This window comes from Littorina saxatilis, linkage group LG11 (assembly GCF_037325665.1).
Source record: "Littorina saxatilis isolate snail1 linkage group LG11, US_GU_Lsax_2.0, whole genome shotgun sequence".
Taxonomy (NCBI): domain Eukaryota; kingdom Metazoa; phylum Mollusca; class Gastropoda; order Littorinimorpha; family Littorinidae; genus Littorina; species Littorina saxatilis.
This window is the reverse complement of record NC_090255.1, coordinates 41,250,240-41,263,250: the sequence shown is the minus strand read 5'-3', so window position 1 is coordinate 41,263,250 and position 13,011 is coordinate 41,250,240. Positions and strand designations below refer to the sequence as shown.

General features: G+C 46.3%; 2 protein-coding genes across 2 annotated transcripts in view; both read right to left on the bottom strand.

Moving 5' to 3' along the window:
• Positions 1 to 242: 242 nt before the first annotated feature.
• LOC138980464 (ras-related protein Rab-35-like) overlaps positions 243 to 13,011 on the bottom strand; it is a 15,569-nt gene continuing 2,800 nt past the window's right edge. Inside the window, exons 3-5 of the mRNA XM_070353337.1 lie at positions 5,401 to 5,707; positions 4,765 to 4,995; positions 243 to 2,401 (exon numbers count right to left, since the gene is read on the bottom strand). Coding sequence (XP_070209438.1) covers positions 2,156 to 2,401; positions 4,765 to 4,995; positions 5,401 to 5,700 — 777 coding nt within the window. The 5' untranslated portion in view covers positions 5,701 to 5,707 and the 3' untranslated portion in view covers positions 243 to 2,155. The remainder of the gene's footprint in view (positions 2,402 to 4,764; positions 4,996 to 5,400; positions 5,708 to 13,011) is intronic.
• Positions 7,471 to 12,015, bottom strand: LOC138979577 (uncharacterized). Its single transcript, XM_070352291.1, has one exon. The coding sequence runs from the start codon at positions 12,013 to 12,015 to the stop codon at positions 7,471 to 7,473; it is 4,545 nt and encodes a 1,514-aa protein (XP_070208392.1).

The following is a 13,011-nucleotide window of genomic DNA, read 5'->3' as shown; positions in this document are numbered from 1 at the left end:
TCCTGTAGTCCATGTCAGAGTTCGGTGGGTTATAGAAACACGAAAATACCCGGCATGCTTCCTCCGAAAGCGGCGTATGGCTGCCTAAATGGCGGGGTAAAAACGGTCATACACGTAAAAGCCGTGGGAGTTTCAGCCCATGAACGAACAAACAAATCCATCCCCTACTTCATAACCACCTCCACTCCCCCTCACACATTACCCCCCCCCCCCCCCCCCACTCACACATTACCCCCCCCCCCCCTCCAATACAATCACACACTGAACTTTGACTCAGTATCTGTGTCACCAAATCTGGAGTCAGAATGAAGAAAGCCTCGTGATAAACATCTTCTTCACATTATCTTTCGTTTCTTCTTTTTTCTGGGCACTGTCGGTCTGACGATTGGAGAAACAAAGGGACGTAAGCGCTCTAATTGTGTTCGAGAAACAAAGGGACGTAAGCGCTCTAATTGTATACGAGAAACAAAGGGACGTAAGCGCTCTAATTGTATAGGACATGGGCAACAAGAGTAAGTCTTCTTCTTTAGTTCTTCGTTCGTCGGCTGAAACTTCAACGGTTTTTACGTGTATGACCGTTTTTACCCCGCCATTTTAGGCAGCCATACGCCGCTTTCGGGGAGACAACAAGAGTAAATGAGAGATATACGGAACCTAAGATAATAACACGCATTGAAATGAACAAGCGACTTTCATGTTAAAACTGTCACTCTGAGTTTTCCTTCCCTTGGCGGTGTACGCAGCTCTGATCGGGTCGCGTCCTTTCCGTTAGTGGTAAAACAGGGCATGGTATCGAGTCTGTGAAGATCTCCGGAGAGTACTTCTCGGCATCAACAACACTTGCCTTTCTTCTTCTTTTCAACGACGCAAGTTTTATTTCTACCCAATGTTGTAATGCTACACTCTCTCAGAATGTCGACTCTGTACTCCGTCAATTCCCTGGTTGCCGAAGCTTTGGTCACAAGCCCAGTTCAGAAATCTTTCGAATAACATATATCTCCTCCTGACTCCTCATCAACACTTGGCTTTCTTCTTCTTTTGAGCAACGCCAGTCTTATTTCTACCTAACGTTGTCATAGTGGCCCAACACACGCTCAGAATGTCTGTACTCTGTCAGATCCTGGGCTGCCAAAGCTTTGTTCAGAAGTCTCTCGAATAACATATATATATATCTCCTCCATTCTGATAATCATCGCTCCAAGGCTATCGCCAGTTATCTCTCTGACCGGACGCTAAATTCCTACGAGAATCTATCAAAACAAGAATACAGAGTTATCTCCCATAGTTCGCGAGCAGTGTTCGCAAGACGAAAATGATTGCAGATTGGCCGACTTCGACAGTGATCTCCGTTCTGTTCTTCACAGTTATGATAAAGACATCGTTCTGAGGTCAAATCAAGTCGACATTTTGGGACTGCTGCCGGAAGGAGACCGTAATATATGGTTGCATCACTGTCAACTGGTTACAGAAAAAATCGTCTGCTCCAGCGAGCGCCGAAACCAAACGGTTGATTATCACGTGACACTTTTGCCATATTTAGAGTTGTTTGCACAGTAAATACAGCCGCGAAAAATAGCTCGCTTGAAACTGTCTTACATATCAATTCCTTTGTAATTTAAAAATTACACAACACCATGAAAAATCATTATCGACGATCGCGAATCTGCTTATATCCATAACACATAACGAAAATATCTAAATATGTAAAAAAAAAAGATCGATTTCCTCGGCAGACAAGGAAAACCAAGGCATCCTGTCAGGGATAGAATGAGACCCGAAGGGAAGTAACTCATTTTTGACCTGAGTTGAGGATGATATCTCCTCCTGACTCCTCGCAAACATTTCCCCTTCTTTTATTGGCACCCAGTTTAACGCCGTGCACCTCCGCCCTGGGCTTGTGTCCGACTTTGAAAATGAACCAGAGACGTGAAGAATAATTATCGCCCCATCGCCTTAAGCCCAGGTCCCACTGAGACGAATGTTGACGGCGAACTACAGCGATTTGGGATTTGTGGAGAAAATCGCCGAGGTCTTTGCTGTTCGTATTACTTCGTTCTTGTTCGGCCGATTTTTCGCAATCATTCGTGGCAAGCATCGTTGTGGCAAAATCGTAGTTGTGGTTCACCAACATATTCGTGATAGTGGGACCTTAGCTTTAACAGCACCCTTTCTTCTTCTTCTTCTCCTCAGCGCCGCCAGCTTTGCCCTTGCCCAGTTTGATGGTGCCCCCGGCTCTGAGCGGGTTGCGTGCGTTGAGCCGCTCGGTGACCAGGGCCTGGGTGAGACACTCGAACACCTCCTCCACCCTCTCCCCCGTCTTGGCACTGACCATGAAGTAGCCTGTCACCCCCACACTCTCCCAGTCCTCACTGTCCTCGTCCAGGTCCAGCAGCAGCTTCACCTGAAAACATCGTCGTGAATACACACAATGTTAATTTATGATTTCTAAACAGAAGTGAAGATATCTCACAGAGAGAGAGAGAGAGAGAGAGAGAGAGAGAGAGAGAGAGAGAGAGAGAGAGAGAGAGAGAGAGAGAGAGAGAGAGAGAGAGAGAGAGAGAGAGAGAGAGAGAGAGAGAGTTTTCCCTGGAGGATTGAACAGTTTGTGACCTAAACATTGCTGACATACAACGCTTTTTGTTATGGTACCCTCGAAATGGACGCGAAATACCTCCCTTTTTCTACTACTCATGCGCTCCACACCTGCATCAGTAGAAATGACAGAACACAAGACATACGCCAGATAGCTAAACAAAACAACCTGTTCTGGATAGAACATTGATTTGGCTTAGCTTTCTTCTCGTATAAAAACGTTGCCAATGTGCGCCTATTTTGAATTTGTGTCGATTTTTTATTTGGTACCTGACGTTTTTGTAAGTTCAATTTTGGGGGGTACGTTTACTTCGGCGGCGGTCACGTGACACCTATAACAGAAATCCTTGACCCGAAAAGTGTGTCAGATGGAATGTAATGACACGGGAATGAATCTTTTAGTTGGGATACACAAATGGGTGCAATATTTGTTTTGCTGAGTTTAGTAAACACGCATCCTACACAGTTCAACTATCAAAAGAGGCACACATAACAAAACATAGTGTTCACAAGAGGCACACATAACAAAACATAGTGTTCACAAGAGGCACACATAACAAAACATAGTGTTCACAAGAGGCACACATAACAAAACATAGTGTTCACAAGAGGCACACATAACAAAACATAGTGTTCACAAGAGGCACACATAACAAAACATAGTGTTCACAAGAGGCACACATAACAAAACATAGTGTTCACAAGAGGCACACATAACAAAACATAGTGTTCACAAATGTTCATTTGAACACTAGTGAACACTCTGTGTATTACTTTGTTAGTAGAAAAATCACGTACTGTGTCAAACATTGTTTAAACTTATTTCACAAATGTGTTCAAAAGTGGAACACGTCTGTTTAGAGTGTGGCACACTCCATCTCTGATGAGGACAGACTTTTTACAATGAATAAAACCACCCACCCCCCATCCCCCCCCCTCCCCCCGATCCCCTCTCTTTGATACATACCGAAAATTAACAGCCTGACGCTTCACCCCCCCCCCCCCTTTCCCCGTCTCGATATAACCTTGAACGGTTGAAAACGACGTTAAACACCAAATAAAGAAAGAAAGAAAGACGCTTTGCTGTGGTGAGTTGGATTTTGTTAGGTATAATTTCATTTGTAAAAAAGCCACTTGTGGCTTTAAAGAAATCAATTTATTAAAACAAATCCCATTGTAAACAAAGAGCACCCATTTTTTTATTTTTTTTTAGGACGAATGATTTTATCCCATGTTTTTAATTCAATTTCATTTACTGTATTATCCCAGGGTTCGAACATGTTGGTCGCTTCCTCTAGCAGCAACAGGAGTCGCGCTGCATACCCAGCAGTATGCGTGTTTAGCTGTAAGGCGAGTGTCCACCACCACGTATTTAAACAGAAATTCAGGTCTTAAAATGGGGGAATTCTGAACATGGAAATACATCAACAGAGGTTAGTAGCAGAACAGATGTAAAAGCAAGGTCTGAAGTCTGTCCTCCACTGTTCTGCTACTAACCTCTGTTGATGTATTTCCATGTTCAGAATTCCCCCATTTTAAGACCTGAATTTCTGTTTAAATACGTGGTGGTTGGACACTCGCCTTACAGCTAAACACGCATACTGCTGGGTGTGTAGCGCGACTCATGAAGCTTTCGCACTGAGTTTCGGCCCAACTAAGGGCCGCCTTTAGAAGTGAAGGAGTCTTAAATTGAAGGGGGTGGGGGGGGGGTAAAAGGGGGTTCTAGAGGACGTATCTGAAGCAGGTGGCTGATTACACCTGATCACGCACACACCTGGGTAGCGCGTCTCTGTTGCTGCTAGCTTTCCACTGGGAGGAAGCGACCCGAATTTCCCAGCGATGGGACAATAAGGTTATGAAAATAGAAAAAAATGAAAATGAAAAAGAAAAAAATGTGACCCTCCACCACGGAATGAGTCGGATGTCACCTCGCGCGGTTCTGGGCTAGGCCTAATATTCGTTCGGGGTGTGTCAGGTATCAGTGTGAGGGTCACCTTAGTCACAGGCTTATAACTCGGAACAGTTTTCGCTCTTTTCTAGAACGGTTTTCACCACTGGATAGATCATAAAAAAAAAACTCATTAACAAAATGTAAAATTATAAAAACCATGCAAAGGTAACATGCGACTCATTCCGTGGTGGAGGGTCACAAATAGTATCTGTCATATCTACCTTATCTTTGCCCCACACCTCGGCGCCTTCCGTCTGCAGGTCTGACTTGGACCCCACGATGACAATCTTGCAGTCGTCGTTGCAGTAGCGCCGCACCTCTTGCATCCATTGCTTGATGTTGAAGTAAGACCCCTGGTTGTTGACGTCGTAGACTATGATGATGCCCTGGGCCCCACGGTAGTAGCTGGTGGTGATGGTCCGATAGCGTTCTTGTCCGGCCGTGTCCCAGATCTGTGGAGAAGAGAGAGAGAGAGTGTGTGAGAGAGAGAGAGAGAGAGAGAGAGAGAGAGAGAGAGAGAGATCAAATCAAATCAAATCAAATCAAATCAAATGTTATTTTACGAGGGTTGTGGCATAAGCAATATAAACGAGCTTCTTTTCAACCAGCCCTCGCCCAGAGAGGGACTATTCTAGAGAGAGAAAGAGACAGAGACAGAGACAGAGAGAGAGAGAGAGAGAGAGAGAGAGAGAGAGAGAGAGAGAGAGAGAGAGAGAGAGAGAGAGAGAGAGAGAGAGAGAGAGAGAGAGAGAGAGAGAGAGAGAGAGCGAGAGAGCGAGAGAGAGAGAGCCCACCAGCACCTAAATACCCCCCCCCCCCACTACACACCCGCACACCTCCCTCCCCACAAAACGTACCTGCAATTTGACCTCATCGCCATTACTGATAGGGACAGTCTTGATGTCGAAGTCCACTCCAATGGTGTAGTCCCTCGTGAGAACAAACTCGTCCTTAGAATACCGCCTGACCAAAGCTGTCTTGCCCGAACCGGAGTCTCCAACCACCACGTATTTGAACAGGTGCGCGTAGCCTTTGGAGGGAGGAGGCTTCTTGGGGGGGACGATGTCCTTGTTAAAGGTGAAGGCGTTCTTGGACTGGGAGGGGGGAGAGTCGGAGGACTGCGGAGGATCCTCCTCGGCTCCCTGTGGCTGAACCATGGCTGATCTGACAAACAACGGGAAGTAGGCGCTCTGAATGTATGTGACACGAGTCAGTGAGAGTGTTATACAGTGGAATCCCCATTTTAAGGCATCTAAAATCTGAGAAAATCAGGTCCTAAAAAGGAGAGAAAAAAAAAAAAGGTCCTAAAAAGGAGGTAGTCTCAACATGGGGGTAAATTTACATACGTTATGAACAAAAAGTCTGACAAAACAAGGTCTTAAAAGGGAGTGAGTCTTAAACTGGGGGGTCTTAAAAAGGGGGTTCCACTGTCTATACGGAGCCAATCTCCTGGGACCTGAGAACAAAAGAAGCATTGACACGAACAAGACCATTGATTGTGGAGATACTGTGCTCGGTGTTGTCCTTGTCACACACACATATGCGCACACACATATGCGCAGTCTGTCATCCACAAACTCACAGAATTTTCTCTCTCTCAAACGGTAAAAAGGTACAAATCACAATAAATGAAGTTTATACGTTTCTTGAACAAAACAAAGCACTCAAAACTCACATTTACACATCAAATAACCCCAATCCCTTGCCAAAGATAATTAACGTTTACACTCTAATTACTCTCATTCACTCACATCAAATCTCTACCTCGCAAACACACCCTCTTGCTATCACTCCATCATACACTGAAATTACACTTCCTGCATGGGTTATTTTTAGGGGACGGATTTAGCGGAAGAGTTACCGTCCAGCAGGTCTGACAGTGACTTGATGTGAAGCGAGATCCTGGGTTTAGATGCCCCGAAGACGAATGACGTCACGAGCGCAGAATGAGTTCCTGGCGAAGTGAGTCCATAGCAGCCCTCAGCTGTAGAACGAGTTCCGACATGCGAAGTGAGTCCATAGCAGCCCTCAACAGTAGAATGGCTTAGCTTGACTGGGCTGGCGGATCATCTCCATCACTCCTCGGCAAGAAAACCCGCAACCTGAAATGGTTAGCATTGCTCTTAGTCCATGGTTAACTCACATCGCTTATCCGTTCCCATATATCAAACCCAATGCAGGAAAGAATGGACAAAGCCTCTATGACTCTCACACACTCGCACAAATACTTCATATGTTATGAACGTTCTACCAATTCATTACATGTTTAATAATTGGCAGAAGTTATGCAAACATGTAACACGAAAATAGCTTTCCGTCTTTGTACATACACAAGTTATCATAATGCACAGACCATATTCAAAATTGATAACTAACATAACTAACAATACTAATAAAACTAACCTTCTTTAAACGAAATACTTGACCGACTAGCCTAAACATATAAGAAACGCACAGACACGAAACAACAAACATGTACCACGCAAACAGCCTAAACTACACCGAAAACAATAGAAAAGAATTACGCACCACATCCTGGTTGCATGAAAGCATACACGAAATTCCCCTGTCAAATGAAGACAGCTCCCTTTTGCTCTATGAAAGCAAAAGTAACGTTCAAATGAAGAACGGATTCCAGTCTGGAACGCAGACTTCTAGCCCTGTAAACGGCTACGGCAAGAATGAATAAAACTGACACACAACTGAATTTACTGCTCACTACAGCACACCTGAGATACACCCGTTTCACTAGAATTTAGAGAAAACCGTGCCGCACGAAAACTACGAGTGCTAGCTGTCTCACCTGGCAGGTAAACGACAGCACAAAGAACAGGCGCTTGCAATGATTGCATATAATACGAAATAATTACAGCTGCTTGTGACACACCCCCCTTGTTAGACTGAACTAACCGTTAAGTTACAAAACTTCACACAACGCGGCTGTAATAATCCGCTCCCACGTTTTCACGTCCTCGGATCGCACGAATCCGGAAGGAGAATGGCTGAAGCAACAATGCCCATCGCATCAGACGACCGTTTGAGGTTTTTGCTCTCTGCAAGTGTTGCAAAGACTGATGATCAGTCTGAAGTTCAAACTCTTGGCCATACAGGTACACCTCAAACTTCTTGACAGCCCACACCACGGCCAAACACTCCTTTTCAACAGTGGCGTAGTTTTTCTCTGCAGAGTTCAGCTTGCGGCTTGCAAATGACACAGGTTTCAACTCCCCATCCCTCTCTTGCAGCAGAACAGCTCCGAGACCAACGTCAGAGGCATCGGTCTGCAGTACAAATGGCTGGGACAAGTCAGGCAAGCAGATAACAGGTGGTTTGCTGAGAATCTCCCTGAGAGTGTTGAAAGATTCCTCACAAACCTCGGTCCACTGAACCTTGTTTGAGCAGTTCTTCCGTGTCAAGTTGGTAAGGGCCAGAGCAATGGCAGCAAAGTTGGCTACATAGCGTCGATAGAAACCAACCAGGCCAAGAAAAGCGCGGACTTCTTTCTTGGTTTCAGGACGTCTTGAAGCTTGAATCTTCTCCAGCTTGGCTGCCTCTGGCCACATCAGGCCATGGCCAACTCGATGACCCAGGTAGTCCAGTTCAGGGAATCCTACGAAGCACTTCGTAGGTCGAGCCGTGAGACCTTCTTCTTCCAGACGACGAAAAACGGCCTCCAGGGCCTCAAGATGAGTCCCCCAGTCTTCAGTGCCAATGAGGATGTCGTCCATGAAGTTGTGGACATCACTTCTTCGCAGAGGGTTGAGAAGCTTCCTCATCATGCGGCTGAAAACTGCGACAGCATTCTGAAGACCAAACGGCATCATGGTCCATTGGAATTGTCCCTGAGGAACGATGAACGCAAGCTTCGGTCTGTCTTCAGCAAGGACTGGTATCTGCCAATACCCCTTAGACAAATCTATCTTGGTGAAGTACTTGCCACGCCCAAGACAGCTGAATAGTTGATCGATGTCAGGGAGTGGTTCTCCATCAAACTCAGTGACCCTGTTTAGCTGACGATAATCGATACAGAACCGAATTGTCCCGTCCCTTTTCTTCACGAGGACCACTGGAGCGTTGTAAGGTGAGGACGCAGGTTCTATGACACCCATTTTCAGCATGGCCTCCACTTCCTTCTTTACAGTTTCAGTTTGGGAGTATGGCACAGGTCGAGGACGGACAAAAACAGGCTTTGAAGTCAGTAGGCTGACAGAAAATTCCTCAAGCTTGGTAGAACCAGGCAAATCTGTGAGCGCTTTGACGAAACGACCCTTGAAACGATTCACATCGTCACGCTGACTGTCAGTCAAAGCCGGGTTGCACTGAACATCACTCGGACCTTCTTTGGACTGAAGTGCAGGTAGAGGGATGTCTCGTGGGTACGTCACGTCTTCCTCTGAGGTGGCTCCTGATTCATCGATCACAACGGCACATGTAGTGACGACATCTTGATCCGCTCTTGATGGGGTAGGTCTGGACCCCCTCTCAACATATTCCTTGATCAGATTGGCGTGGTACAACTTTTCTTTGGTGCCTACACGCAGACGATAGTCGCATTCTCCAACTTTTCCTACAACCTCGTAGGGTCCTTCCCAAGCCATTTCTAACTTGTTCTTCTTCAAGGGTAGGAGAAGCAGAACTCTACTTCCAATCTTGAAGTTTCGTTTCACTGCACGACGATCGAAAGCTCTGGCGTAGCGCCGGGAGGAGTTGTCCAGGTTCTGCTGTGCGATTTTCAAAGTGTCTTCCAAACGCTGACGCAGATCCACGACATACTCAGCAGTAGTCCTAACTTCTGCAGGGGTGTCTTTGGTCCATATCTCCTTGAGAAGGGAAAGAGGTCCTCTCACAGTTCTCCCGTACAAAAGTTCAAAAGGGGAAAACCCTAAACTTTCCTGTGGTACCTCTCGGTAGGCGAAAAGGAGAGCAGGAACAAAACGATCCCAATCTTTGGGTTTCTCCATGCAGAGCTTCTTCAGCATTGTCTTCAGTGTCCCATTGAATCTTTCTACTAGACCATTACATTGAGCATGATATGGAGTCGTGGTGAGTCCTTTCAGGGCAAGAAACTGATTCACTTGCTTCATGAGATTGCTGACAAACTGAGAACCCCTGTCGGTCAGTACTTCTTTGGGAACTCCAACCCGAGTATACATCTGCCAGAGTGCTTCAGCCACACGCTCTGCTTCGATGCTGGGTAAAGGGGTCGCTTCTGGGTACCGGGTGGCATAGTCTACAGCAACCAGAATGTAGCGGTTCTTTCTTTCGGAGATGGTCAAAGGCCCCACAATGTCAACAGCGATTCTCCGGAAAGGTTCATCCAGCAGAGGCATCTTTCCAAGTGGTGCTTTTGGAATTTTCCCCTTGGGTAGAGCTCGCTGGCAAGCGTCGCAGGATTGTACATATCGACGGATGTCACCGCCCATTCCCGGCCAGTAGAAAGAGTTCCACACTCGATCTCGAGTCCTCCTCGAACCAAGATGGCCAGCCATTGGTACATCATGCGACAGCTTAAGGATTCCAGGTCTCAAGGCTTCTGGTACAACTATCTGATGGTACACATCTTCACCTGATGAGAACTCCCTTTGCAGAACTCCTTTCTTCCAGGAAAACTTCACTTGGCCATGTGTCCCGGAGGGAGCAGGATTACCAACTGCCGCTAGCTCTCGAATGCGTGCCAATGTAGAGTCATTCTCTTGTAGCTGAATGAGTTCATCTCGGGTGACACCTCCCAGTCCGGAGTCCTTCATTTTAAGAGTTTTGGGTCCTTGTTGTTCTCGAGCATGCTGTGCTCTGGTGACAACAGATGTCTTCACAGGATATGCCTTCCCCCTGTACACCGGAACTTCAAGAGTTTGTCCATCAGGCAACGGGATGGCATTTCCAATCAATACAGGATGAGCAAGATCCTCCACCACAATAGCAATTGCCTTTCCTGAAAAGAAAGGCGATTCAAAGTCAATCACAACAGTTGGGCACTCTCGTTCAACGTTGCCGGCTGCAAGTCGGATGGTTTGTCGTCCAACGCTGCGCTTGTTATCTCGCACAAGAGACGAATCCACCACTAGCCCGTCAGCTCCAGTGTCCCTCAGGGCAGATACTGAAGAACCATTGACGTTCACAGTACATCTAGGAGAGTAGGTCAGTTGGCTGCAAGGATCACAGAGAGCAGGCAGTTCAGTTCCTGAGGTGACTGTCCCTAGAGTGACAACGGTTTTCACTGAAGTTAGACGAGGACAGTTTCTTCTAGAGTGACCTTCCTGACCGCAGTTGAAACATTTTCCCTTGAATCCAGATGGCTTAGATCCAGCAAGTTTTGCTGGAGTTGCATCCTTCTTCGGGCTACTTGGTCCTTTCTGGTGACCCGATGCTTTACCAAAGACCGTAACTGGATTTTTCCTGGCCCGTTTCGACGATGCAAATCTCTCAGCTAGTTCAGCAGCTTCAGAAAGGGTACTGGGGTCATTCTGTCTGATGAAGTCGGCAAGTTCTCCAGATACTCTGTCGAGAAGGTGCTCCATCAGTATGAGATCTCGAACTCCTTCGTATGTCTCCTCCTTCTTGGCTGCCTTTCTCCACCGCTCAAACCAAATCCGGAGCCGAGTAGCATGCTGCTGAAATGCTTCTTCATCCTTTTTCACAGCCTGACGAAACTTGGAGCGGTAAGAGTCAGCAGTCCAACGAAAAGCCCCACGTAGCGTCTCCACCACTTTGTCGTACTTTACGGCGCCCTCATCAGGCAATTCTAGGTAAACTTCGGAGGAAAAACCTTTAAGAAGTGTCCCCAGCCTAGCTCCCCAGTCTCGTTCCCTGTTCCACCCACTCAGGGATGCCGCTCTCTCAAATCGCCCTAGAAAAGTATCCAAATCTTCTTTGGTGGTATCAAAAGGATCGATCTTTAGACGGACAGGTTCTATTGGACGGATATGGGGAACATGAGCAGTTTCTTCACGCTGGGCCCTTGCTATCTGTGTCCGAATCCTCTCCTCCTCCAACTCAGCCAAACGTTGACGTCGGGTATATTCTTCCTCATCTCTCTCCTGTCTTCTTCTTGTCTCTTCTTGTCTCAGTCGAGCCTCTTCCTCTTCTCTCTCCTGTTTCCTTCTTGCCTCTTCTTCTTCTCTCTCCTGTTTTCTTCTTTCTCTCTCCTGTTTCCTTCTTGCCTCTTCTAGTTGAGCTTTTAGCAGCTGAGCCTCCAATTCCACTCGTTGTTGTTGCTGCTGCTGATGGCGCAGACGGTCCAATTCTTCTTGCACAAATCTGGCAAGTGCACTACCGGAACGGACACCCAACGCTCTGCCCCTAGCGGCAATCCGCTCATGCTCGGCACTAAGACTAACCGAGTTTCCAGCTGATTCAGAAAATACTTCGCTATGAGTAGGCGGAGTAGATAACTCATGGCCGGAAAGAGACAAAGTCGGGTCAGGCGTAGAAAAAGTAGACAGGGCCGCGTTTCGAGTTTTCCTTGCGGACATATTTATCTTTATCTTCAGTAAACAGTGAAATAAAAAGGAAAAAGTATTTATGGTACTTCTGAATGAAATGAGCTAGAACACCAATAAATACCGAACAAGGAAAAACAAGCTTTGCAAATGAACGTTTTCTTTCGCAAAATGAATAGCAGTACTATGCGCGGAAAACACCGACTTCGGTCACTGTTACGACGGTAGCGACGAACGTAATGAACTCTAGTGCTATCACACGAATGATATTCAATAAACAGGTATCACAAAGACATGACAAAACAAGACAAAACAATATCAGAAAAAACAGAAGGCAAACAGAAAAATCTGAGGTGACGATGAAAAATTAGGATAGACCCACTACTTCTAGCTAGCTATCCCAATCATAATTCCCGGACGAGCCCCCATTTGTCACACACACATATGCGCACACACATATGCGCAGTCTGTCATCCACAAACTCACAGAATTTTCTCTCTCTCAAACGGTAAAAAGGTACAAATCACAATAAATGAAGTTTATACGTTTCTTGAATAAAACAAAGCACTCAAAACTCACATTTACACATCAAATAACCCCAATCCCTTGCCAAAGATAATTACTCTAATTACTCTCATTCACTCACATCAAATCTCTACCTCGCAAACACACCCTCTTGCTATCACTCCATCATACACTGAAATTACACTTCCTGCATGGGTTATTTTTAGGGGACGGATTTAGCGGAAGAGTTACCGTCCAGCAGGTCTGACAGTGACTTGATGTGAAGCGAGATCCTGGGTTTAGATGCCCCGAAGACGAATGACGTCACGAGCGCAGAATGAGTTCCTGGCGAAGTGAGTCCATAACAGCCCTCAGCTGTAGAACGAGTTCCGACATGCGAAGCGAGTCCATAGCAGCCCTCAACAGTAGAATGGCTTAGCTTGACTGGGCTGGCGGATCATCTCCATCACTCCTCGGCAAGAAAACCCGCAACCTGAAATGGTTAGCATTGCTCTTAGTCCATGG

Bases quoted from the DNA above. Each gene is read 5' to 3' on its own strand.
- LOC138979577 (XM_070352291.1), bottom strand. From the start codon at position 12,015: ATGTCCGCAAGGAAAACTCGAAACGCGGCCCTGTCTACTTTTTCTACG.